This window comes from Rhinoraja longicauda, chromosome 39 (assembly GCF_053455715.1).
Source record: "Rhinoraja longicauda isolate Sanriku21f chromosome 39, sRhiLon1.1, whole genome shotgun sequence".
NCBI lineage: Eukaryota > Metazoa > Chordata > Chondrichthyes > Rajiformes > Arhynchobatidae > Rhinoraja > Rhinoraja longicauda.
The window spans coordinates 7,500,553-7,527,927 of record NC_135991.1 but is presented as its reverse complement, the minus strand read 5'-3'; the positions used below and the strand labels follow the sequence as shown (position 1 = coordinate 7,527,927).

Here is a 27,375-nt window from a genome sequence, read left to right as displayed (position 1 = left end):
ATTCCCCACCCTCTTCCCCCATTCCCCACCCTCTCCCCCTGTCCCCCATCCCAGCCTACCCTCTCCCCCCCTCCCCAGCCCCACCAACTTTGAACCTGTATCCTCTGGTCCTCGATTCCCCTACTCTGGGCAAGAGACTCTGTGCATCTACTCGATCTATTCCTCTCATGATTTTGTTCACCTCTATAAGATCACCCCTCATCCTCCTGCGCTCCAAGGAATAGAGACCCAGCCAACTCAACCTCTCCCTGTAGCTCACACCCTCTAGTCCTGGCAACATCCCTGTAAATCTTCTCTGAGCCCTTTCCAGCTTGACAACATCTTTCCTGTACACATACAGAGACAGATACACACGCACGCACATGAAACAGACACGCCTACAAGACACACAGACACGCGCACACAGACAGACATTCACACAGAGACTCACACACACTCGTACTCCCGCACACACTCCGACACACACTCCCACATACACACTCTTACACATGCACAGACGCACGCACAGACACACGCATACACGCACACACACAGATGCGCACACACACACACTCACACACACACTCCCGCACACACTCCCACACAAACTCCCACACACACACTCTTACACACGCACAGACACACGCATACACGCACGCACACAGACGCACACACACAGTTGCACACACACACACACTCCCGCACACACTCCCACACACACTCCCGTACACACACTCTTACGCACGCACAAACACACGCATACACGCGCGCGCACACACACACACTCACACCCCTGCACACACTCCCACACAAACTCCCACACACACACTCTTACACATGCACAGACGCACACACACACACAGACGCACACAGACACTCCCGCACAAACTCCCACACACACTCCCACACACACACACTCTTACACATGCACAGACGCACGCACAGACACACGCATACACGCACACACACAGACGCACACACACACAGCCACACATGCACACACACACACACACGTACACACACAGTGGGTGGCAGAGGCTGGGATTGAACCCGTGTCTCAGGCAGGGTGTCCGAGTGCCTGTGCCTGTTGTGCCACCCTGGAACCAGGGAAGTGGAGGGGTGTGTGTTGGTACAACACCGCAGAGTGGTAATGCTGACCCCTTTCTCTCCCTCTCTCTCTCCCCCTCTCTCTCTCTCCCCCTCTCTCTCTCTCTCCCCCTCTCTCTCTCTCCCCCTCTCTCTCTCTCCCCCTCTCTCTCTCTCCCCCTCTCTCTCTCTCTCCCCCTCTCTCTCTCTCCCCTCTCTCTCTTCCCCTCCCTCTCCCCCTCTCTCACTTCCCCTCCCTCTCCCCCTCTCTCTTTCCCCCCTCTCTCTCCTCCTCCCCCCTCTCTCTCTCTGCCCCTCTCTCCCCCCCTCTCTCTCTCCCCCTTTCCCCCCCTCACTCCCCCCTCCCCCTTTCTCTCTGTCTCTCTCTCCCCCCATCTCTCTCCCCCCCTCTCTCTCTGCCCCTCTCTCCCCCCCTCTCTCTCCCCCTCTCTCCCCCCCCTCTCTCTCCCCCTCCCTCCCTCCCTCTCTCTGTCAGGTGGAGATGCTGGAGCGGAAGTACGGTGGTTACTTTCTGTGCCGCCGAGCGGCCCGCACCATCCAGACGGCGTTCCGTCAGTACCGCATGAACAAGAACTTTGAGCGTCTGCGCAGCTCGCTGAGCGAGAGCCGCATGTCCCGGCGCATCGTGCTGTCCAACATGCGCATGCAGTACTCCTTCGAGGAGTACGAGCAGGGGCGGGGGGCCGGGGCGGGGGGGGCCGGGGGTCCGGGGCCTGGTCTCCCGTAGCCACTCGGAGCGCAGCGACCAGTTCCCCGAGGCGGGCGGCTCCACCACCGCCTCCAGCGACTTCACCAATGAGATGTGCGAGCTGGAGGAGTCCTTCTCCAAGCAGGTGCGCTCGCTGGCCGACTCCATCGACGACGCACTGGGCCGGGCCCCCGCAGACAACCCGCGGCTGGGGGAGGGCGAGGAGGAGGAGGAGGAAGAGGAGGAGGAAGAGGAGGAGGAGGGAGGGTACGAGGGCAGGCCGGAGTGCCGCAGGGTGAAGACGGAGGACTCCACCACCAGCTACAGTGACGTAACGCTGTACCTGGAGGAGGGTGAGGGTGCCCGCTCCACGCCAGCATCCCCCGCCTCCTCTGAGCCTTGGGTGCCCGCGGCGAGGGAGGGCGAGGCGGTGGGGGAACGGAGGGCAGCTGCCTGCTCGGAGTGCCGGGACTACCGGCGCCGGGCCGCCCACCTGCCGCTGCTCACCATCGAGCCGCCCAGCGACAGCTCAGTGGACATGAGCGACCGCTCCGAGCGAGGCTCACTGGGCAGGCAGCTGGGCTACGAGGCCGAGGCCCAGCCCCCCCTGCCCCCTCTCCCCGTCCACCACATCCCTCCTCCTCCCCCCCCCTCCTCCTCCCCCTCCACCCCCGCCCGCCCCGCGCCGCCTGGACCCCCCCGGCGAGGCCAGCCGCAATGGCAAGGCGGAGACCGAGCTGTCGGACGGCGACAACGAGAGCCTGGACAGCACGCTCAACTCCAACGAGACCATCAACTGCAGCACGGGATCCTCATCCCGAGACAGCCTGCCGGAGGCCCCGTCCTGCCCCCAGACCTACCTACGTGAAACTCGCCACAGCTGGGACTCGCCCACCCTCAACAACGACGTCTTCCAGCGGCGCCAGTATCGCATCGGACTCAACCTGTTCAACAAGTGCGTGCCCATTCACACTCGCCCGCTCACACACACACCCGCCCACACACTCACACGCTCGCCCACTCACCCCGTCCCTCAACAACGACGTCTTCCAGCGACGCCAGTACCGCATCGGACTCAACCTGTTCAACAAGTGCGTGCTCATGCTCACACACTCACACACTCACCCCGTCCCTCAACAGCGACGTTTTCCAGCGATGCCAGTACCACATCGGACTCAACCTGTTCAACAAGTGCGTGCCCACTCACACACACACGCCCGCTCACACACACGCCTACTCACCCACCCTGTCCCTCAACAACGACGTCTTCCAGCCACGCCAGTACCGCATCGGTTCAACAAGTGCGTGCCCACTCACACACTCACTCACTCACTCACACCCCGCTCGCCCCGTCCCTCACTCCCACGCGGGCCAGTACTCTGGCGTGCTTGCCTGTCTGCTGCATGACCTGTGACTGCCCTGTAGTCCGCGTGTGTGATCCGTGTGTCTGGTGTGTGCTCCATGACTGCCCTGTGGTCCGTGTGTGTGATCCGTGTGTCTGCTGCATGCTCCGTGACTCTCACATCCATGCGTCCTGCGTGTGGTCCGTGACACTGGCGTGCTGTGCCTATGGGACGGGTGAGATCCATGACTGTGACGTGCGTGTGGTCCGTGACTGTGGCATGCGTGTTGCTGTGAGTCCTGTGTGTGATCCTGGGGGAGGGGCGGTTGGCAGAGACGGGGCAGGGTGGGCGTGAGGGGAGGGGAGGCTGGGCGGGTGGGGAGGGTAGGCATGTGGGGAGGGTGGGCGTGAGGAGAGGGTAGGTGTGTGGGCAGGGTGGGCTGGTGCCACAGGGTTTAACCTGCCCCTCTCTCCCCCTGTGTGGCGCGGGGCAGGAAGCCGGAGAAGGGCATCCAGTACCTGATAGAGCGGGGCTTTGTGGCGGACACCCCCGTGGGAGTGGCGCGCTTCATCCTGGAGCGCAAGGGGCTGAGCCGCCAGATGATCGGCGAGTTCCTGGGAAACCGGCAGAAGCAGTTCAACCGCGACGTACTGGAGTGAGTGACCCACCCTAGCCCCCCGCCCGCCCCCCTCCCCTCCCCACCCACCGCCCGCCTGCCCCCCTCCCCTCCCACCCACCGCCCGCCCCCCCTCACCCACCGGCCGCCCGCCCCCTTCACCCACCGGCCGCCCGCCCCCCTCCCCTCACCCACCGGCCGCCCGCCCGCCCGCCCCCCTCCCCTCACCCGATGCCCGCCCCCCTCCCACCCACTGGCCGCCAACCCGCCTGTCCCCAACAGAACAGCAGCTAGTCTGAAAACACTCGGCACGTCTGGCAGCATCTGTGGAGAGAGAATCAGGACAAACGGTGTAATAGCTGCCCCGTCACCCCCTTCCTTAGGGAGTGAGAGGGAGACTGTGAGTGAGAGAGAGATGGGGGGAGAGAGAGAGACTAGGAGGGAGAGAGAGAGACTAGGGGGGAGAGAGAGAGAGAGAGATGCAGAGAGAGGAGATGGGGGGAGAGAGACTGGGGGGGAGAGAGACTGGGGGGGAGAGAGAGACTGATGCACACACGCATACATACATGTGTAGGAGAGAACTGCAGATGCTGGTTTAAATCGAAGACACACAAAATGCTGGAGTAACTCCGGGTCAGGCAGCATCTCAGGAGAGGAGTGGGAGACGTTTCGGGTCGAGACCCTTCTACATTCCTGCTCCTCGTCACTGCCCCTCGCCCCAGCATGAAACCTCTCTAGTTGTGACTTTGAGCTGTCGGAGGAGTGAGGAACACAGGCCCTTCGGCCCACCGAGTGTCTGCTGATCCATCACATTAGTCTTTTATTCTGTGATCTGCTGAGCTCCGAGACAGCAGTGGCTGATTACAGGGGGCAGCTTACATGGTCGCACCCGCGTGTCATACTGAATCCTCCTCTCCTCCCCTCTCCTCTCCTCTCCTCTCCTCTCCCTCTCCTCTCCTCTCCTCTCCTCTCCTCTCCTCTCCTCTCCTCTCCTCTCCTCTCCTCTCCCCTCCTCTCCCCTCCTCTCCCCTCCTCTCCCCTCCTCTCCTCTCCTCTCCTCTCCTCTCCTCTCCTCCCCTCCCCTCCTCTCCCCTCTCCTCTCCCCTCTCCTCTCCTCCCCTCCCCTCTCCTCTCCTCTCCTCTCCCCTCCCCTCCCCTCTCCTCCCCTGCCTGCAGCTGTGTGGTGGATGAGATGGACTTCGGTGGCATGGAACTGGATGAGGCCCTGCGCAAGTTCCAGGCTCACATCCGTGTTCAGGGAGAGGCCCAGAAGGTGGAGAGGCTGATCGAATCCTTCAGGTGAGGACCGGCACTCGACAGTGCTCGCCTCTCCCTCCCCCCATCCCTCTCCCCCTCCCACCCTCCTAACCCCGTCTCTGCAACCCCCTCCCCTCCGGCAGCTACACCCTCTCTCCCCATCTCTGTAACCCCCTCTCTCTCCCCGTCTCTGTGCCCCCCCTCTCTCCCGTCTCTGTGCCCCCCTCTCTCCCCGTCTCTGTGCCCCCCCCTCTCTCTCTGTCTCTGTGCCCCCCCCCCCTCTCTCCCCATCTCTGTGCCCCCCCTCTCTCCCCGTCTCTGTGCCCCCCCCTCTCTCCCCGTCTCTGTGCCCCCCCTCTCTCCCATCTCTGTAACCCCCCCTCTCTCCCCGTCTCTGTGGCCCCCCCCTCTCTCCCCGTCTCTGTGCCCCCCCTCTCTCCCCGTCTCTGTGCCCCCCCCTCTCTCCCCATCACTGTAACCCCCCCTCTCTCCCCGTCTCTGTGCCCCCCTCTCTCCCCATCTCTGTGCCCCCCCCTCTCTCCCCGTCTCTGTGCCCCCCCCTCTCTCCCCCTGTCTCTGTGCCCCCCTCTCTCTCCCCGTCTCTGTGCCCCCCCCTCTCTCCCCGTCTCTGTGCCCCCTCTCTCCCCGTCTCTGTGCCCCCCCTCTCTCCCCGTCTCTGTGCCCCCCCCTCTCTCCCAGTCTCTGTGCCCCCCCCTCTCTCCCCGTCTCTGTGCCCCCCCCTCTCTCCCCGTCTCTGTGCCTCCCCTCTCTCCCGTCTCTGTGCCCCCCCCCTCTCCCCGTCTCTGTGCCCCCCCTCTCTCCCCATCTCTGTGCCCCCCCTCTCTCCCCGTCTCTGTGCCCCCCCCTCTCTCCCCCTGTCTCTGTGCCCCCCTCTCCCCGTCTCTGTGCCCCCCTCTCTCTCCCCGTCTCTGTGCCCCCCTCTCTCCCCCCCGTCTCCGTACCCCTCCCCTCCCCCCCTACACCGCGGGTGTGGGCACGCAGCGGGTGTGTCGGAGCTGCGAGTGTGTAATGCGTCGTCTCTCTCCTGCTCGCAGCCAGCGGTACTGCATCTGCAACCCTGCGCTGGTGCGCCAGTTCCGCAACCCGGACACCATCTTCATCCTGGCCTTCGCAATCATCCTTCTCAACACCGACATGTACAGCCCCAACGTCAAGATCGAGCGCAAGATGAAAATGGACGACTTCATTAAGAACCTGCGTGGTGAGTCTCGTTAAAACAGACTTTAAAACACAACCACCATGTTGCCGGGACTGGCGGCAGTGAGCCTGGGGTCGCCAACTGTCCCGTATTAGCCGGGACATCCCGTATTTTGGGCTAAATTGGGGTTTGTTTCGTACGGGACCGCCCTTGTCTCGTATTAGGCCCAGGGGGCTCTGTGGGCCCGGACGCTGTGGGCCCGGAAGCTGTGGGCCCGGACTCTGTGGGCCCGGACTCTGTGGGCCCGGACTCTGTGGGTCCGGACTCTGTGGGCCCGGAAGCTGTGGGCCCGGACTCTGTGGGCCCGGACTCTGTGGGCCCGGACGCTGTGGGCCCGGAAGCTGTGGGCCCGGACGCTGTGGGCCCGGACGCTGTGGGCCCGGACGCTGTGGGCCCGGAAGCTGTGGGCCCGGAAGCTGTGGGCCCGGACGCTGTGGGCCCGGACTCTGTGGGCCCGGACTCTGTGGGCCCGGACTCTGTGGGTCCGGACTCTGTGGGCCCGGAAGCTGTGGGCCCGGACTCTGTGGGCCCGGACTCTGTGGGCCCGGACGCTGTGGGCCCGGAAGCTGTGGGCCCGGACGCTGTGGGCCCGGACGCTGTGGGCCCGGACGCTGTGGGCCCGGAAGCTGTGGGCCCGGAAGCTGTGGGCCCGGACGCTGTGGGCCCGGAAGCTGTGGGCCCGGAAGCTGTGGGCCCGGAAGCTGTGGGCCCGGACTCTGTGGGCCCGGACGCTGTGGGCCCGGAAGCTGTGGGCCCGGACTCTGTGGGCCCGGACGCTGTGGGCCCGGACGCTGTGGGCCCGGAAGCTGTGGGCCCGGACGCTGTGGGCCCGGACGCTGTGGGCCCGGAAGCTGTGGGCCCGGACTCTGTGGGCCCGGACTCTGTGGGCCCGGAAGCTGTGGGCCCGGACTCTGTGGGCCCGGACTCTGTGGGCCCGGACTCTGTGGGCCCGGACTCTGTGGGCCCGGGGGGCTCTGTAGGCCCAGATGCTGCAGGCACGAACGCTGTAGGCCCAGGGGGCTCTGTAGGCCCGGACGCTGTGGGCCCGGACTCTGTGGGCCCGGGGGGCTCTGTAGGCCCGGACGCTGTGGGCCCTGACGCTGTGGGCCCGGACGCTGTGGGCCCGGACACTGTGGGCCCGGGGGGCTCTGTAGGCCCGGATGCTGCAGGCCCGGGCGCTGTAGGCCCGGGGGGCTCTGTAGGGCCGGACGCTGAATAACGTAGTTTGCGTAGCAACCCGCCTCCCGGCCCGGGCGGCCACCATTGGTTGAGCGGGAGCGCGTGGCCGCTGGCTGGGTGAGGTGACGTGAGGTGTGGGGTGGTTTGGGAGTGAGATCGTTGGCAACCCCTCGTGACGATCCGTCCCACACCCTGAGCTCTCTCGCCGCCCCACCCACCCAGTCTGGGTTCCTGGGTGACAGCAGAGGGAAGCTCGCGCCTCTCACGGTTAGACCAGTTTTCTGGAGGACAGGCGCAGCAGCCCGCCCGCTCGCCCTTCTGCCTGCCCGCCCGCCAGCCCGCCCGCCAGTGCTGAGAACGGGCTGCTGGTGAGTCATCATTGCCCACACTTTGCCCTGCAGGAGTGGACAATGGAGACGACATTCCGCGGGACATGCTGGTGGGAATCTACCATCGCATCCAGAAACGGGAGCTGCGGACAAACGATGACCACGTGTCCCAGGTCCAGGCCGTGGAGAGGCTGATCGTGGGCAAGAGGCCGGTAAGCAACACAGGGCCCTGGAGCGGGATCAGCCCTCAACACCATCCCCTCAACACCGCACACAGAGTGAAGCTCCCTTGACATAGAAACATAGAACACAGGTGCAGGAGGAGGCCATTCAGCCCTTCCAGCCAGCAATATGATCATGGCTGATCATCCACAATCAGTACCCTGTACCTGCTTTCTCCCCATATCCCTTGATTCCGTTAGCCCTAAGAGCTAATCCTAACTCTCTCTCTTGAAAGCATCCAGTGAATCGGCCTCCACTGCCCTCTGTGGCAGAGAATTCCACAGATTCACAACTCTGGGTGGAAAAGGTTTTTCCTCACCTCAGTCCTAAATGGCCGACCCCTTATTCGTAAACATCACCGTCCCATCACACACACTCCTGGGGTCAGACCCAGAGTGAAGCTCCCTCCCTCTACACTGTCCCGTCACACACACAGAATGAAGCTCCATCTACACCGTACCGTCACACACACTCCTGGGGTCAGACACAGAGTGAAGCTCCCTCCCTCTACACTGTCCCGTCACACACACTCCTGGGGTCAGACCCAGAGTGAAGCTCCCTTTGCATTGCTCAGCGTGGGTTGGACAAAGATTGTGTGTGTCTGAGCTGCACCTGTGATCGCTGCCTAGGTTCTGTCGCTGTCTCACCGGAGGCTGGTGTGTTGCTGCCGTCTGTACGAGGTGCCCGATCCCAACAGGCCGCAGAAACCTGGCGTGCACCAACGAGAGGTCTTCCTCTTCAATGACCTGCTGGTGGTGAGTACCTCACCCACACAGAACATGCTCCCCACCCCTGCTCTCGCACGCACGCACACACGCATGCGCACACACACACGCGCACACACACACGCAACCGCACACACGCAACACAAACACGCACACACGCAACACTCACCCACACACACTCATGCGCACACACACATGCACGCATACACATACACGCTCCCACGCATGCACACATGCACACACACACGCAACCGCACGCACACACATGAGCACACAGCACGCACGCACACACGCAGTAGCCCTTTTCCACAGATTGTCAAAAAAGCCAGTCACGCCAATCCCCCACTCAAAACTTCTTTGTCTCCCCTCCCTCCCTCCCTCTCTACCACATTTCTCTCCACCTTTTTCATCTCCCCTTCCTCGCTCACTCCATTGCCCCCACCCTATGACACTGCTTCCTCTCTGCATCTCGCCCTTCACTTTCTGTTCTCCGATCGCTCCCTCCACACCTCCCTTTCACATTCCTCATCACCTCTCATTCTCCATCTCAACTCTCACCCCTTCTCCATCCCACCGGGCTATAAATCCTCCCATCTCTCAGTTCCTCTATACACCCACTCTCCCCTTGATCCTGGTTTAAATCTTCTTTCCAAGTTCCCTCTGCCATTGGCTTTAACCCTGGTCTAACCCTCCTCCCTCATCTCTAGCTTCCCCCACCCCCTCGCCTCACCTTCCCCTCTCACTCCCTGCAGCCCTGATTTAACCTTTCCCTCTCCCTCCCTCCCTCCCTCCCTCTCTCTCCCCTGCTGCCCCCTGCCCCGGTCTAACCCTTCTCCCCTGCCTCCCTCTCTCAGGTCACCAAAGTCTTTCAGAAGAAGAAGATCTCTGTGACGTACAGCTTCCGCCAGTCCTTTCCCCTACACGAGATGAAGGTCAATCTCTTTCAGAATGCCTGTAAGTCCCCCTCCAGCCTCCCTCGCCACCCACCCCCCACACTGATGAGGGGTGAATTGCTCAGCTGGGTGGGCAGGGAGGGAGGGAGGGAGGGAGGGCTCCCTTACAAAACAAATACCAGAGTGTGGTGTGTAAACCAGAAAGAAAACAGGGATACAGGATATAGCATGTTAAAGCTACAGAGAAAATGCAGGAAAAAGAGTAGTTTCTGCAATGAGGTAGGCTGGGAGATGGAGTCTACACTCTAGCTTCATCATCGGCGGTCACTGGAAGCGAGTCTGACTGTCCTCTCCATACGGTCGGACACCTGTGGGGAGACTGGTGCACAGACAGCCACCACACGGTCCTTGACAGATCCGGGTCAGGATCCATGGAGTCCAAGACGACCGGGGACCCTTTTCTGCTGCAGCCTTCATCCGCCTTCCCAGCCGTTGTGACGCTCCACTAAAGTCAGCCACCATCCTCCGCCTGTTCCACCGTTGAGGTGTTGGTCGGATTGCTCTTTGTCAGGGACCTCCCCCTCGACCTTACCGCCATGGGTGACCCTACCAGTAGTTGACCAGACCTTACCACCGGTAGTGACCCTATCAGTGGATCGTAGCTCCAGACGGCATCGCTCTCAGGATCTCAGGACCACACAAGCTTCTCCACCGCGACAAGGTGACAATCCACGGTGAAGGCTGTAAAGGTGCTTGTGGTGTGTAAAACAGAAACATTGATACAGGATATAGCATGTTAAAGCTGCAGAGAAAATGCAGGAGAAAGAGTAGTTTTTGCAATGTGGTAGGCTGGGAGATGGAGTCTACACTTGCTGAAGGGAGGACCGTTCACTAGTCTGATAACAACGGGGAGAAGCTGTTCCTGCGTCCGCTGGTTCGCGCTTTCAAGCTTCTGCACCTTCTGCCCGACGGGAGATGGGAGAAGAGGGAATGACCTTCATAACAAGAGGAGTTGAGTATAGGAGCAAGGAGGTCCTTCTGCAGTTGTACAGGGCCCTGGTGAGGCCGCACCTGGAGTACTGTGTGCAGTTTTGGTCTCCAAATTTGAGGAAGGATATTCTTGCTATTGCGGGAGTGCAGCGTAGATTCACCAGGTTAATCCCCGGGATGGCGGCACTGTCGTATGTTGAAAGACTGGAGCAACTGGGCTTGAATTCACTGGAATTTAGAAGGATGAGAGGGGATCTTATAGAAACATATAAGATTATTAAGGGATTGGACATGCTAGAGGCAGGAAACATGTTCCCAATGTTGGGGGAGCCACAGTTTAAGAATAAGGGGTCGGCCATTTAGAACAGAGATGAGGAAAAACTTTTTCACCCAGAAAGTTGTGAATCTGTGGAATTCTCTGCCTCAGAAGGCAGTGGAGGCCAATTCTCTGGATGCTTTCAAGAGAGAGTTAGATAGAGGTCTCAAAGATAGCAGAGTCAAGGGATATGGGGAGAGGGCAGGAACGGGGTACTTACTGATTGTGGATGATCAGCCATGATCACGGTGAATGGCGGTGCTGGCTCGAAGGGCCAAATGGCCTCCTTCTGCACCTATTGTCTATTGACCGCGGTGAGACAAGTCCTTGCTTACGAGGCAGTGTAGATGGAGTGGATGGTGGGGAGTTTGGTCGGAGTGACGGACTGGGCTACATCTACAACTCTGCCATTGCTTGTGGTCTTGGGCAGAGCTGTTCCCAAACCAGGCTGAGATGATGCATGTGTGGGCATCGGCAACTCATTTGAAACATGACGCCAACTAACTGGATTTGTGATTGCTCCCCACTGTGGGAGAGCTCAGTATTATTTAGTGGCCTGCCAATACATGCCAGTGATGTCGCCTGCCACTTCTGCGGGGGCTGGAAGAGTGTGTGTTCCACGTGTACATGGAGTGTGTGAGCGTGTGTTCCATGTGTACATGGAGTGTGGGTTCCACGTGTACATGGAGTGTGTGAGTGTGTTCCACGTGTACATGGAGTGTGTGAGTGTATGTTCTACGTGTACATGGAGTGTGTGAGTCTGTGTTCCACGTGTACATGGAGTGTGTGAGTCTGTGTTCCACGTGTACATGGAGTGTGTGAGTTTGTGTTCCACGTGTACATGGAGTGTGTGAGGTTGCAGCCCCTGCTCCAATATCTGAAGGGGCTGCTCCCTGCCTTCTGGCTGCACTTCACACCCACTATCCTCATCTCTGGACGCCCTGTGCTGTGGGGAGAGGGTAGGGGGGCTGAAGATGTCCTGGTCGGGTCGGATTGCTCCTGGGCCTGGCCAAGCTGGCCATTGGTGAGTCACGGCGCCAGGCGGAAGAGGGCTCTGCCTGTGCCGGCTGCCTGCCCCTTTTCCGGGATTATGTCCGCGCCCGGGCGGTGTTAGAGTGGGACATAGTTGTATCGTAGTTATTTAGTATATTTGTAAGAATTGTAACGCAGTTGTCTGAAAATTAGTGTCCAGATAATTTGGTGACTTTGTACTATGGTGTGTTAGACCTGTTTTGTTTTGTATCGTGATCGTGATTGAATAAATTATTTTTGTTGCAAATAATAATAAAAAGGGAGGGCATTTGGCGTGGGCACCACCAGAATGTGTCCGATGGTGGATATACTGGTGAGCGGCAGCCAGGCCAGCCATGTTTGTTGTGGGCATGCTGACCACTACCCCTGTCCCACTTAGGCCATTGTTTAGGCGACTAGAGGCGACTAGGCTGTCAGCACATGGTCATCGGCTTGTCGCCTGTATGGTCGTGAGTCGTCTCCAAAGAGTCGTAGCGTCTTTCTGCTTGCCGCTGGATTTTCAGAATGTTGAGAAATTTTCAGCGACAGTGGGTTTGACGCCAATGAGCGTAGCTTGACGTCTCCTGACGTAGGTGCTGTCTTAGGTTGTCACAAGGTGACGTAGGTTGTCGCCGGTGCTGACTTCGGTGAATTTCATTGTCCTCGCGACGATTGGGTTGCCGGTTGTCGGTAGCTTGCCGTCGCCTAGGTGGTAGGTTGTTGTAGCTTGTCATAGACATTGTCGTGGGGGGGTCCAGTCGCCGGTTTTTGGGCGACTTGCTACGACTATGACAGTCGCCGGCAGTCACCTAAAAAATCGCCTAAGTGTGACAGGCCCTTACACTTACTGAAGCAGACATAGTTATTAGAAGCCATGCTTGCTGTGACGGGGATCATTCATGTTTGTTATGCCAGCCTTCGAGATCACCATTTATTTTTCGGCTAGGCAGCTGGGGATTTGGTATGCGAGGGGCCACGTAGCTTGTGGAAAAAGAGCCATGCTAGTGGAATAATGCCACATTGATCGTGAAAAAGGGTGGCCTCATTGGCTGCGAGCAAAAGGCAACCATATTGGATGCAGGCGTGGGCGGCCATATTGGTTGTGGGCGTGGGCGACCATATTGGTTGTGGACGTGGGAGACCATGTTGGTTATGGGCGTGGGCGACCATATTGGTTGTGGGCGGGGGAGACCATATTGGATGTGGCGTGGGCGACCATGTTGGTTGTGGGCGTGGGCGACCATATTGGTTGTGGGCGTGGGAGACCATATTGGATGTGGCGTGGGCGACCATATTGGTTGTGGGCGTGGGCGACCATATTGGTTGTGGGCGTGGGAGACCATATTGGATGTGGCGTGGGTGGTCACGATGGATGATGGGCGTGGGCGACCATATTGGTTGTGGGCGTGGGCGACCATATTGGATGTGGGCATGGGCGACCATTTTGGATGTGGCATAGGCGGTCACCTTGGATGCGGGCTTGGACGACCATATTGGATGTGGGCGTGAGCGGCCATATTGGATGTGGGCGTGGGCGACCATATTGGATGAGGGCGTGAGCTGCCATATTGGATGCGGACGTGGGCGGTCATGTTGGATGAGGGCGTGAGCGACCATATTGGTTGTGTCTTTCATTTTGCTCTCTTCCCTTGCAGACTATCCCCATGGCATTAAGTTAGCCTCCTCCATCCCCAGCGCAGAGAAGAAAATCCTCATTATCTTTAACGCACCCAGCGTTCAGGACCGCACGAGGTTCGCCAGCGACCTGCGCGAGTCCGTCGCAGAGGTTCAGGAGATGGAGAAATATCGTGTTGAATGTAAGTACCCGCACCCACATGTCTCCCACCCAATCTCCTCCAAACTGAGGGAGCGCTGGTTTATATCCTTGGTTAGATGCCTGGGATGAGAGAGTTGGCCTATCCACAGAGGCTGGACTATTTGGGACTCTTTTCCTTGGAGTTTAGTCGTCAAGTTAAGTCAATTTTATTTGTATAACACATTTAAAAACAACCCACGTTGACCAAAGTACTATACATCAGTTCAGGTACTAAAAAACGAACATACAATGGCACACAAACATAACAGCACATACATAAACAGTTCACAGCGCCCCCTCAGAGGGCCTCAAACGCTAGGGAGTAGAAGTAGGTTTTGAGCCTGGACTTAAAGGAGTCGATGGAGGGGGCAGTTCTGATGGGGAGAGGGATGCTGTTCCACTGTATTGGAGCTGCAACCGTAAAAGCGCGGTCACCCCTGAGCTTAAGCCTAGACCGCGGGATAGTCAGTAGCCCCAAGTCGGCCGACCTGAGGGACCTGGAGATAGAGTGGTGGGTTAGAAGATTTTTGATATGGGGGGGGGGGGAAGCCCGTTTAGGGCTTTGTATGTGAATAGGAGGAGCTTGAAGTTGATTCTGTACTGTACTGGGAGCCAGTGGAGAGAGGCCAGAATCGGGGTGATGTGGTCCCTTTACGGGGACCCGTCAGGAGTCTCGCTGTGGCGTTTTGGACCAATTGCAGGAGGGACAGGGATGATTGGCTGATCCCAGTATATAGGGAGTTGCAGTAGTCTAGGCGGGAGGAAATGAATGCGTGAATGATTTTAGAAGGGAAACTAGCACAGAAGAGTTGTTGGGATAAGCGTAGATCAGGCACGATCATATTGAATGGTGGGGGAGGCTCGGGAGTCAGTGGCCTACTCCTTTCCTGGCTCAGTGGCCTTCTGGTCTCACGGATAGGGAAACTCCATCTGGATGAGCCTCTGCTCACCAAGGGCGCAGCAGTAGAGTTGCTGCCTCACAGCGCCAGAGACATACAAACATAGAAACATAGAAAATATGTGCAGGAGTAGGCCATTCGGCCCTTCGATCCTGTACGCACCGCCATTCAATATGATCATCCAGCTCAGTAACCTGTACCTGCCTTCTCTCCATACCCCTGATCCCTTTAGCAAAAAGGGCCAAATCTAACTCCCTCTTAAATATAGCCAATGAACTGGCCTCAACTACCTTCTGTGGCAGAGAATTCCACAGACTCACCACTCTCTGTGTGAAGAAATGTTTTCTCATCTCGGTTCTAAAAGACTTCCCCCTTATCTTTAAGCTGTGACCCCTGGTTCTGGACTTCCCCAACATCGGGAACAATCTTCCCGCATCTAGCCTCTCCAACCCCTTAAGAATTTTATATGTTTCTATAAGATCCCCCCTCAGTCTTCTAAATTCCAGCGAGTACAAGCCGAGTCTATCCAGTCTTTCTTCATATGAAAGTCCCGCCATCCCAGGGATCAATCTAGTGAACCTTCTCTGTACTCCCTGTAAGGCAAGAACGTCTTTCCTCAGATTAGGAGCCCAAAACTGCACACAATACTCCAGGTGCGGTCTCACCAAGGCCCTGTACAACTGCAGTAGAACCTCCCTGCTCCTAAACTCAAATCCTCTTGCTATGAATGCCAACATACCATTCGCTTTCTTCACTGCCTGCTGCACCTGCGTAGACCCATCCCGACTACGGGCGCTGTCTGTACGGAGTTTGCACGTTCTCCCCGTGGCCTGCGTGGCTTTCCTCCGAGATCTTCGTTTCCTCTCACACTCCAAAGACGTGGAGGTTTGTGGGTTAATTGGCTTGGTGCAAATGTAAATTGTCCTCGTGCGCGTAGGATAGTGTTAGTGTGCGGGCACCGCTGGTCAGCGCGGACTCGGTAGGCCGAAGGGCCTGTTTCACCACTGTATCTCGACACTAAACTAAACTCAAATGCTGGCTCGCGGGAGGCAGAGGGGTTAATTCCCAGGTAGTGGAGCAAGCAGGGAGGAGACAGGAGAATGGAGTCTTGAATAAATGAATGAATAAATGAATGCATACATTTATTGGCCAAGTATGTACACGTACAAGGAATGTGCCTTGGTGCTCCACTCGCAAGTAACGACACGAACATACAGTAAACGATTAAGAATAAAGCATAAGACATTAAGAACACAACATTATAGTTTAAACATGTGAGTGAAATAAACCAGAGCAAAAAGAGACTTTTGGTTGTTGAGTAGAGCTACTATGTCTGGCTGTGGCTGCTTTGACAGTCCGGAGTCGCCTTCCAGAGGGAAGTGGTTCGAAGAGTTTGTGGCCAGGGTGAGAGGGGTCAGAGATGATCTTGCCCGCTCGCTTCCTGGCCCTTGCAGTGTACAGTTCGTCAATGGGGAGGAGGAGGGACTACATTATTGTGGGCAAGGGCAGCCTTTTTTTTTTGCTCTGGAGCTATAGTTTTTTGGGCAAGGAGTTCCCGTCTGCTTGTTCCGACATCACTGGACTTCCTTCCCTCTAGATGGTGCTGAGGAAGAGTCTCGACCTGAAACGTCACCCATTCCTTCTCTCCAGAGATGCTGCCTGGCCCGCTGAGTTACTCCAGCACTCTGTGAAACGTTATCCATTCCTTCCCACCGGAGATGCTGCCTGTCCCGCTGAGTTATTCCAGCATTTTGTGAAACGTCACCCATTCCTTCTCTCCAGAAGTGCTGCCTGACCTGCTGAGTTACTCCAGCACTCTGTGAAACGTCACCTATCCACGTTCTCCACAGATGCTGCCTGACCCGCTGAGTTACTCCAGGACTCTGTGAAATGTCACCTATCCATGTTCTCCACAGATGCTGCCTGACCCGCTGAGTTACTCCAGCACTCTGTGAAACGTCACCTATCCACGTTCTCCACAGATGCTGCCTGACCCGCTGAGTTACTCCGGCATTTTGTATCCAACTTCCCTCTAGATGGTGCTGGATGCTTTGTTTCAGAGAGTGGGGGCGGAAGACTGGGCAGGCAAGGTGAAAGGGTGGAGGGAAAGCATTAAGATGCCCCCTCTAGCCCCGAATTAATGACTCCGACTGTGTTGCAAGGGCTGATACCAAAGGGAGCACAATGAACTGAGCTGTTACATAAAAGTAAATGTATATATATAAATATTTGTGCAAGTATCTCTGGTGATAGACCACTGGTGCCTCCCACAGGCATCTGGCAGCACTGCAACAGATCCTTCACCACAAAAGCAAACAGCTGAGAGAAGCTGAACACCTCCGCTCAGTCCATCTTTACCTACCTGATCTCCCGGTGGCTCAGCACTTCAACTCCCCCTCCCATTCCCAATCTGACCTTTCTGTCCTGGGCCTCCTCCATTGTCAGAGTGAGGCCCAGCGTAAATTGGAGGTACAGCATCTCAAATTTCGCTTGGATAGTTTACACCCCAACGGTATGAACATTGACTTCTCTAACTTCAGATAGTCCCCACTTTCCCTCTCTATCCCCTCCCCCTTCCCCTCTCTATCCCCTCTCCTTTCCCAGTTCTCCCACCAGTCTTACTGTCTCCGACTACATTCTATCTCCCCTGACATCGCGCTCTCTCCCCTGACATCGGTCTGAAGAGGGTCTCGACCCGAAACGTCACCCATTCCTTCTCTCCCGAGATGCTGCCTGACCCGCTGAGTTACTCCAGCATTTTGTGTCTACCTTTGATTTTAAGCAGCATCTGCAGTTTATTTCCTAGGCTGCGCACTATACCCCAGCAGAATCGTCACCTGTTGAGTCTGAGAGAGGGGTCCCGATCCAAAACAGTTACCTTTCCATGTTGTGCAGGAAGGAACTGCAGGTGCTGGTTTAAATCGAAGATAGACCCAAAACGCTGGAGTATCTCAGCGGGATGGGCAGCGTCTGTGGAGAGAAAGAATAAGGGGTGACGTTTCGAGTCAAGGCCCTTCTTCACACCTTTTCTTTGTTCTCCAGGGATGTTGCCTGAACCGCACTTGGTTTTTTTTTGTAAACCAGCACCTGCAGTTCCTTATTTCTGCAACACAACTGACAGTGGTCAAGTCAAGTCTAGTTTATTTGTCACATACACATACAAGATGTCCAGCAATAGAGCAATAAAAATAAACAATTTCACACACAATCACAACCAACACAAAACAAAACAAAAAGAAACATCCATCACAGTGAGTCTCCTCCAGTCACCTCCTCACTGTGATGGAAGGCCAGAATGTCTTTTCTCTTCCCCTGCCGCCTTCTCCCGCGGTCAGGCTGTTGAAGTTGCCAAGTTCCAGGCTGCACCGGACGGTGAAAGGTCCGCAGCGGGCCGACCCAAGCCCCGCGATCCGGGGCGGGTGAAGACGCTGCCGCTGCCGCTGCACGTCGGGGCGGTTGAATAGATTCCCGGGCCGGACAGGGTTACAGTTACCAGAGGCTTTGGGGGTTTATATATAGAAATAGACGACCCGCGGTCTCGTTGGGTCCCCGTTGTGGGGGCGGGCGAGGGGGGAGAGGAAAGGGGAGAGGGAGCCACTCACCCTGGCCCCACGCGGCCATGGCGGCGGCTACCAGCAGGAGAGTGGCCGCAAGGTGCTGCCCCATGTCCGTCCCGCCGGCGGCCATCTTCTTTGGTCTTCTCTCTGCCGCCGCGCTGCACCACAGGAGGAAGGTCGAGCGCGGGGCACGCTGGGACGGGCGCCGGTCATCCCGGCTCTGCTGCGCAGGTGCACCGTCGCCGAGCCCGGCAACTCTTCCCCAACTGAGCAGGCGTGGCTACTGGGCCCACAAGTGGGAGCGATTTAGTAAGGTTTATAAAGTGAATAACTTTTAAAATGTAACAAAACTTGATGCTGCACACCACAGGTGAATGGTGAGTAAGGTGGCCCTACAATTGTAGCGTTATTGTGTACCGTTTTGGCTGTGACAGACTGGGATCTAATCCAGACGTTTGGGGGGCTTTGATATGGAATAATAGATCCCCTGGGGGTGGGTCACAGGCCGTTTCCAGGTGTTCTAATGTAGACACAAGCAACTGCAGACGCTGGTTTAGATGCAAAAAATGTTGCAGTAACTCAGGGCGGGAGAAAGAGAGGGAGGGGAGGGAGAGAGGGAGGGAGGAAGAGAGAGGGGGGGGAAAGAGGGCAGGGGGAGAGAGTGAGGGGAGAAGAGAGGGAGGGGGAAGAGAGGAAGGGGGAAGAGAAGGGGAGGGAAGGAGGGGAGAGAAGGAGGGGGGGAGAAGGAAAGGGAGGAGAGAGGGGGGGAAGAGAGAGGGAGGGGAGGAGGAGGGGGGGTGAAGATAGGGAGGGGGTTGTGACCCTGCCCGCTGACCCTGCCCCCCCCGCTCCCTACAGCCGAGCTGGAGAAGCAGAAGGGGGTGATCCGGACCAGCATGTCCCAGAGTGCCAGCCTGAAGAAGGACGCCTTGAACGGGACTCTGACCAGCCTGGACGACACGTACGCCATGGCGGAGGGGCTGAAACGCAGCGCGCTCAGCAGTTCCCTGCGAGACCTGTCTGATGCAGGTAACCTGGGTGGGCAGGGACGGGCTCCTTTGCAGCTGCGTGTGGAGAATGAGGCACCAGTGCAGCAAGTTGGCAGCACCGCCCTCCACGGCTCTTACCCTCGCTGTGTGTGCAATGGCAACTTTCCCACTTTTCCAGTGACTTCTTTTCCAATTGCCATTACTACACAGGGAGTCGGAGTGATCTTACGCAGACCCGACAGAACAGATCTCCCAGTCGTTATTTCCAGTTTAATTGGTTGTTTATTGAAGTGGTTGTACAAACAAGGAGATGAACAAACCAGGCTGCACTTATTCCGCGTACAAGTTGTAGCTGGCTGCTCTGTCTCAGGTCTGACCATGCCCGTATATATACACCACCCAGTACATCTAATGACCGCCCCCAAGTGTCCAAAATAATATGGCAAAATATATCTAGACTAAATAATAGAATATGCCAGCAGTAGCTAGTCTAAACATAAATGGCTCCTGCAGTGTGCTTGCTACTTCCTTCTGTTTGTCCTACACTGCAAAGTGACGGGAGAGAGCACGTCATCCTGTTTTGTTCCTGTTGCAGGTCAGTCAGTCACTGCAAGGGTTAGATAGAGTCATAGAGTGATCCAGTTTGAAAACCGGCCAACATGCTCCATCTATACTAGTCCCACCTGCCCACACCGGCCAACATGCCCCATCTACACTAGTCCCACATGCCCACACTGGCCAACATGCCCCATCTACACTAGTCCCACCTGCCCACACCGACCAACATGCCCCATCTACACTAGTCCCACCTGCCCACACCGGCCAACATGCCCCATCTACACTAGTCCCACCCGCCCACACTGGCCAACATGCCCCATCTACACTAGTCCCACCTGCCCACACCGGCCAACATGCCCCATCTACACTAGTCCCACCTGCTCACACCGACCAACATGCCCCATCTACACTAGTCCCACCTGCCCACACCGACCAACATGCCCCATCTACACTAGTCCCACCTGCCCACACCGGCCAACATGCCCCATCTACACTAGTCCCACCTGCCTGCATTTGGTCCATATCCCTCCAAACCTGTCCTATCCATGAACCTGTCTAACTGTTTCCTAAACGTTGGGATAGTCCCAGCCTCAACTACCTCCTCCAGCAGCTCGTTCCATACACCCACCACCCTTTGTGGAAAAGTTACCCCTCAGATTCCTATTAAACCTTTTCCCCCTCACCTTGAACCAAGGTCCTCTGGTCCTCGATTCCCCTACTCTGGGCAAGAGACTCTGTGCATCTACCCGATCTATTCCTCTCATGATTTTGTACACCTATATAAGATCTCCCCTCATTCTCCTGCACTCCAGGGAATAGAGACCCAGCCTACTCAACCTCTCCCTGTAGCTCACACCCTCTCGTTCTGGCAACATCCTCGTAAATCTTACAACATCCTTTTATTATAACAAGGGAGGAGTGGGGTGGGTCTAAAGATCATTGGAGATCGGAGAAGAATTTGGCACTTCGGCCCAACTTGCCCACACCGGCCAACATGCCCCACATCTACACTAGTCCCACCTGCCCGCGTTTGGTCCATATCCCTCCAAACCAGTCCAATCCATGTACCTGTCTAACTGTTTCTTACACGTTGGGATAGTCCCAGCCTCAACTACCTCCTCCGGCATTTCGTTCCATACACCCACCACCCTATAGGGTGAAGCTCCCTCCCTCCGCACCGTCCCGTCACACACACACTGCCGGGGCAGGTACACACAGAGTGATGCTCCCTCCCACTACACCGTCCCGTCACACACACACTGCCGGGGCAGGTACACACAGAGTGATGCTCCCTCCCACTACACCGTCCCGTCACACACACACTGCCGGGGCAGGTACACACAGAGTGATGCTCCCTCCCACTACACCGTCCCGTCACACACACACTGCCGGGGCAGGTACACAGAGTGATGCTCCCTCCCACTACACCGTCCCGTCACACACACACTGCCGGGGCAGGTACACACAGAGTGAAGCTCCCACTACACTGTCCCGTCTCACACACACACTGCCGGGGCAGGTACACACAGTGAAGCTCCCACTACACTGTCCCGTCACACACACACTGCCGGGGCAGGTACAGCCTGCATTGAGGGTGATGCTCTCTGGTAACTAACTACTCCATGCCTGGATGTAGCTTGCACCTTTAACAGAAGTTTAAGTATCTGGAGACATCTTGGGAGAGGTGCCAGCACGTGCCGGATGCTGGGTTACACAAAATGCTGGAGTAACTCAGCGGGACAGGCAGCATCTCTGGAGAGAAGGAATGGGTGACGTTTCGGGTCGGGTCTGAAGAAGGTTCTCGACCCGAAACGTCACCCATTCCTTCTCTCCAGAGATGGCTGCCTGTGCCGCTGAGTTACTCCAGCATTTTGTGTCTACATGGCACATTGAGGCAGTGGTAGTTGCTGCCTCACAGTGCCAGACACCCGAACACGATGCTGACTACGGGTGCTGTTGGTACAGAGTTTGCACCTTCTCCCCGTGACTACATGGGGTTTTTCCAGGTATCCTCCTGTATCCCAAAGACATGCAGGTTTGTAGGTTAATTGGCTTCTGTAAGTGTGTAGGATACAACTAATGTCTGGGTCTCAGGCCAGCATGGACTGGATGGGCCAAGGGGCCTGTTTCCCCACTATCTCTGAACTGAACAAATGGGTGGACTGGGCTCAAATCTGCTGGAATTTAGAAGGATGAGAGGGGATCTGATAGAAAGATATAAAATTCTTATGAGATTGGACAGGCTAGATGCAGGAAACATGTTCCCGATGTTGGGGGAGTCCAGAACCATGGGCCACAGTTTAAGAATAAGGGGTCGGCCATTTAGGACTGAGATGAGGAGAAACTTTTCCACCCAGAGAGTTGTGAATCTGTGGGATTCTCTGCCACAGAGGGCAGTGGAGGCCGATTCACTGGATGTATTCAAGATAAAGAGTTGGATTTAGCTCTTGGGGCTAACGGAATCAAGGGATACGGGGAGAAAGCAGGAACGGGGTACTGATTGTGGATGATCAGCCATGATCACAATGAATGGCGGTGCTGGCTGGAAGGGCCGAACGCCCTCCTCCTGCACCTGTTTTCTATGTTTCTATGAACTAGCCGTGGGGATGGGGTCTTGGGCAGAGCAGGGCACTGGCTGGGAGAAGGTGCTGACGTTGAGCTGAGCTGTTATCAAATGATTTGGAATAGTGTGTGGGCTGGGATTTAACCCCGACTTAGCTGGCGTGTTGGGAGAGTGGGGATCTCTCTCGGCCCTCTCAGATCTGCCAGCCGTTGGCAGGGGCAAGCGTGACATTGCAGCTTGTGCAACGAGGTCACGCGGGAGGTGTGGGCATGGTGTTGCCGTGGGAGAATGTGGCGCTGTGTCATGTGTGTAGGGTTGTCAACTGTCCCGTATTAGCCGGGACATCCCGTATTTTGGGCTAAATTGGTTTGTCCTGTACGGGACCGCCCTTGTCCCGTATTAGGCCCGCGGGCCGCTGTAGGCCCGGACACTGTAGGCCCGGACGCTGTAGGCCCGAACGCTGTAGGCCCGGACACTGTAGGCCCAGACACTGTAGGCCCGGCAGTGTAGGCCCGAACAGTGTAGGCCCGGACGCTGTAGGCCCGGACGCTGTAGGCCCGGACGCTGTAGGCCCGGACGCTGTAGGCCCGGACGCTGTAGGCCCGGACGCTGTAGGGCCGGACGCTGTAGGCCCGGACAGTGTAGGCCCGGACGCTGTAGGCCCGGACGCTGTAGGCTCGCTCACTGTAGGCCCAGACATTGTAGGCCCGGACAGTGTAGGTCTGGACGCTGTAGGCCCGGGCACCGTCTAATGGAGGTTGCGTAGCAACCCGCCTCCCGGCCCAGGCGACTGCCATTGGTAGAGTGGGAGCACGTGGCCGCTGGCTGGGTGAGGTCACGTGGGGCGCGGGGCGGTGACGTCACCTTGTCCCGTATTTGGGAGTGAGGAAGTTGGCAACCCTAGGTGTGTGTGACGTCGTGGGATGGAGAGCGTGGAGCTGAACGCAGGGAATGTGAATGAAGAGTAATGTGAACGTTGGTGGGGAGAGAGAGGTGCCGCGGAGCCACAGCGAGAGTGTGTGTGTACTCACAGGAATGCCTGATCCCACCCGAGTGTGCCGTGCCCATGGATGGGTGTTGTCACACAGCGTGAGTGTGTAAAGCCCTCATAGCTCATCGCACCACATCTCCTGTACCACTCACTCTCCCCTCACCCAGTGTCAGGGAGCGAGGGAGAGAGTGTGAGAGAGATATCAGCATGTTGTCTGTGCAGACGTGTTATGGGTGTGAGCTGCATGTTATGCATGTGAGTGTATCGTGTGTTTCTGCATGCTGAGTGTTGTGTGTGTGTTATACATGTGTGATGTGTATAATATGTATGTATAATGCATGTGTCTCATGGGTATATGTTGTATGTATGATCTGTGTGTGGGTCTGTTGTGCGTGTGCATTCTGTACACTATGTTTAGCACATGTGTGTGCACTGTTTGTGTACACTTGTGTGGATGTGCTGTGTGTGAACACTGTGTGGCCACTGTGTTTGTGCTGTGTGTGAGAACACTGTTATATGTGGGTGTGCACACTTTGTGTCTGTGTGTTTGCACTATGTGTTCTAGCTGTGTGTGTGTGTATACTATATGTGTGTTTTGGCTGTGTGTGTGTGTGTGGATTTGAGTTGTGAAGGAGTTCCTACTGCAGTTGTACAGGGCCCTGGTGAGACCGCACCTGGAGTACTGTGTGCAGTTTTGGTCTCCTAATTTGAGGAAGGACATTTTTTGCTTTTGAGGGAGTGCAGCGTAGGCTCAGCACGGTTAATCCCCGGGATGGCGGGACTGTCATATGATGAAAGACTGGGTCGACTGGGTTTGTATTCACTGGAGTTTAGAAGGATGAGAGGGAATCTTATAAAAACATATAAATTTCTTAGAGGATTGGACAGGCTAGATGCAGGAAACATGTTCCCGATGTTGGGGGAGTCCTGAACCAGGGGCCACACACAGTTTAAGAATAAGGGGTCGGCCATTTAGGACTGAGATGAGGAAAGACTTTTTCACCCAGAGAGTTGTGAATCTGTGGGATTCTCTGCCACAGAAGGCTGTGGAGGCCAATTCACTGGATGTTTTCGAGAGAGTTAGATTTAGCTCTTAGGGCTAACGGAATCATGGGATATGGGGAGAAAGCAGGAACGGGGTACTGATTGTGGATGATCAGCCGTGATCATATTGAATGGTGGTGCTGGCTCGAAGGGCCGAATGGCCTACACCTATTTTCCATGTTTCTGTTTCTATATAGATGTGTGTGTATATACTCTGTTATAGCTCTGTGTGTGTGTGTGTGTGTGGGGTGCTGTGGGGAGTGTGTGTGTATAAGGTGTGTATGTGAGGGGTGCTGTGGGTAGAAGTGCATGTGTGTGGGGTGTGTGTGTGTGTTATAGTTCTGTGTGTGTTATCTGTGTGGGTGTACGATGAGTGTTATGGGTGGGTGTATGTGTACTCTGTTATAGATGTGTGTGTGTTATACTGTGAGTGTGTGTGTGTGTTGTGTGTGTGTACTCTGTTATAGATGTGTGTGTTATACTGTGTGTGTGTGTGTGCTCTGTTATAGATGTGTGTGTTATACTGTGTGTGTGTGTGTGTGTACTCTGTTATAGATGTGTGTGTGTTATACTGCGTGTGTTATACTGTGTGTGTGTGTACTCTGTTATAGATGTGTGTGTGTTATACTGTGTGTGTTATACTGTGTGTGTGTTATACTGTGTGTACTCTGTTATAGATGTGTGTGTGTTATACTCTGTGTGTTTGTACTCTTATAGATGTGTGTGTTATACTGTGTGTGTTACAGATGTGTGTGTGTGTTATACTGTGCGTGCGTGTGTGTGCACTCTGTTATAGATGTGTGTGTGTTATACTGTGTGTGTGTTATACTGTGTGTGTGTGTGTCCTCTGTTATAGATGTGTGTGTGTGTTGTACTGTGTGTGTGTGTGTGTGTGTTTTCTACTGTGTGTGCACTCTGTTATAGATATGTGTGTGTGTTATACTGTGTGCGTGTGTGCACTCTGTTATAGATTGTGTGTTATACTGTGTGTGTGTGTGTATACTCTGTTATAGATGTGTGTGCTATACTGTGTGTGTGTTATACTGTGTGTGTGTGCACTCTTATAGATGTGTGTGTGTTATACTGTGTGTGTGTACTCTGTTATAGATGTGTGTGTGTTATAGACAATAGACAATAGGTGCAGGAGTAGGCCATTCAGCCCTTCGAGCCAGCACCGCCATTCAATGCGGTCATGGCTGATCACTCTCAATCAGTACCCCGTTCCTGCCTTCTCCCCATACCCCCTCACTCCACTATCCTTAAGAGCTCTATCCAGCTCTCTCTTGAAAGCATCCAACGAACTGGCCTCCACTGCCTTCTGAGGCAGAGAATTCCACACCTTCACCACTCTCTGACTGAAAAAGTTCTTCCTCATCTCCGTTCTAAATGGCCTACCCCTTATTCTTAAACTGTGGCCCCTTGTTCTGGACTCCCCCAACATTGGGAACATGTTTCCTGCCTCTAATGTGTCCAATCCCCTAATTATCTTATATGTTTCAATAAGATCCCCCCTCATCCTTCTATATTCCAGTGTATACAAGCCCAATCGCTCCAGCTTTTCAACATACGACAGTCCCGCCATTCCGGGAATTAACCTAGTAAACCTACGCTGCACGCCCTCCATAGCAAGAATATCCTTCCTCAAATTTGGAGACCAAAACTGCACACAGTACTCCAGGTGCGGTCTCACCAGGGCCCGGTACAACTGTAGAAGGACCTCTTTGCTCCTATACTGAACTCCTCTTGTGTGTGTGTGTTATACTGTGTGTGTGCACTCTGTTATAGATGTGTGTGTGTTATACTGTGCGTGCGTGTGTGTGTACTCAGAGATGTGTGTGTGTTATACTGTGTGTGTTATACTGTGTGTGCACTCTGTTATAGATTGTGTGTGTGTGTGTGTGCACTGTTATAGATGTGTGTGTTATACTGTGTGTGTGTGTGCACTCTTATAGATGTGTGTGTGTTATACTGTGTGTTATACTGTGTGTGTGTACTCTTATAGATGTGTGTGTGTTATACTGTGTGCGTGTGTGTGTACTCTGTTATAGATGTGTGTGTGTTATACTGTGTGTGTGTTATACTGTGCGTGCGTGGGGTGGGGAGGGGTCTCGGTGTCCTGTCTCCTAACCTGTAGTGTCCGGGCAGGGAAACGGGGCCGGCGGAACAGTGTGGGATCACTGGACAGCACCATGGAAGTAAGTGGCACAGTGTCCATCCCCACCATTCACACCCCTCACCACCATCCCAGCCCAGCCCGTGGCCCTCCATACGTCAGTCTGCCTCTCTATGCATGTCATTGTGCCTCCCCTGCCTCCATCATCCCCCCACCACCCCCCCACCACCACCACTATTCACAGTCAGAGAGTGTTGTGGCCATTCAGGCCGTCCAGTGTATGCATCAGTGCCATCTCCCCTCTGCCCCAGTGCATTCTGTGCTCTGGGCTACCCTGGCCTGCGAGGAGCTCCCTCCACAATGTACTTGAGTCCTCCACCCCCACAGTGGGAATGGTGCGGCTCTCTCTGTCTGTCTGTCCGGACCCCCACTTCTCTCCCCACACTTGCTCGCTCTCGGCACCATTCTGGCCAGTCTGTCCTCGCTGGGGTGGTGGCAGAGGGCTGGTGTGTGACCTCTGTGACCCCTGCTCATTGTGTTCAACTCAGTCCCCGTGTGCACAGTGAGCTCGTTGTCCCAAACTCTGCCCAAAGCCCTTCCATCTGCCACCTGAAACACGTCCACATCAACGCACATGCACGCACGCACACGCACGCACTCACCCTCACGCACTCACACTCACAAAAACGCACACACGCACACATAGGCACACACACATGCACACTCACAAAAACACACATGCACACACACGCACACACACACAAAAACACACACACCCACCCTCACACTCACATACACACACTCACACACACGCGCACACACACTCACATAACACACACACCCACCCTCACGCACGCACACTCACAAAAACACACACACCCACCCTCACACACTCACCCTCACACACACACACGCACATACACTCACAAAAACACACACACGCACACACACTCACACATACGCACACACGC

General features: G+C 56.0%; 1 protein-coding gene across 1 annotated transcript in view; it reads left to right on the top strand.

Annotated features, from left to right (window-relative positions):
• Positions 1–27,375, top strand: part of LOC144611177 (IQ motif and SEC7 domain-containing protein 2-like) — an 86,793-nt gene that overhangs the window by 42,180 nt on the left and 17,238 nt on the right. The window contains 12 exon segments of the mRNA XM_078430231.1: positions 1,562–1,794; positions 1,796–2,416; positions 2,418–2,729; positions 3,611–3,772; positions 4,910–5,032; positions 6,046–6,212; positions 7,790–7,929; positions 8,569–8,694; positions 9,519–9,618; positions 13,530–13,691; positions 19,005–19,175; positions 26,437–26,486. Of these exon segments, the coding sequence (XP_078286357.1) occupies positions 1,562–1,794; positions 1,796–2,416; positions 2,418–2,729; positions 3,611–3,772; positions 4,910–5,032; positions 6,046–6,212; positions 7,790–7,929; positions 8,569–8,694; positions 9,519–9,618; positions 13,530–13,691; positions 19,005–19,175; positions 26,437–26,486 (2,367 nt within the window).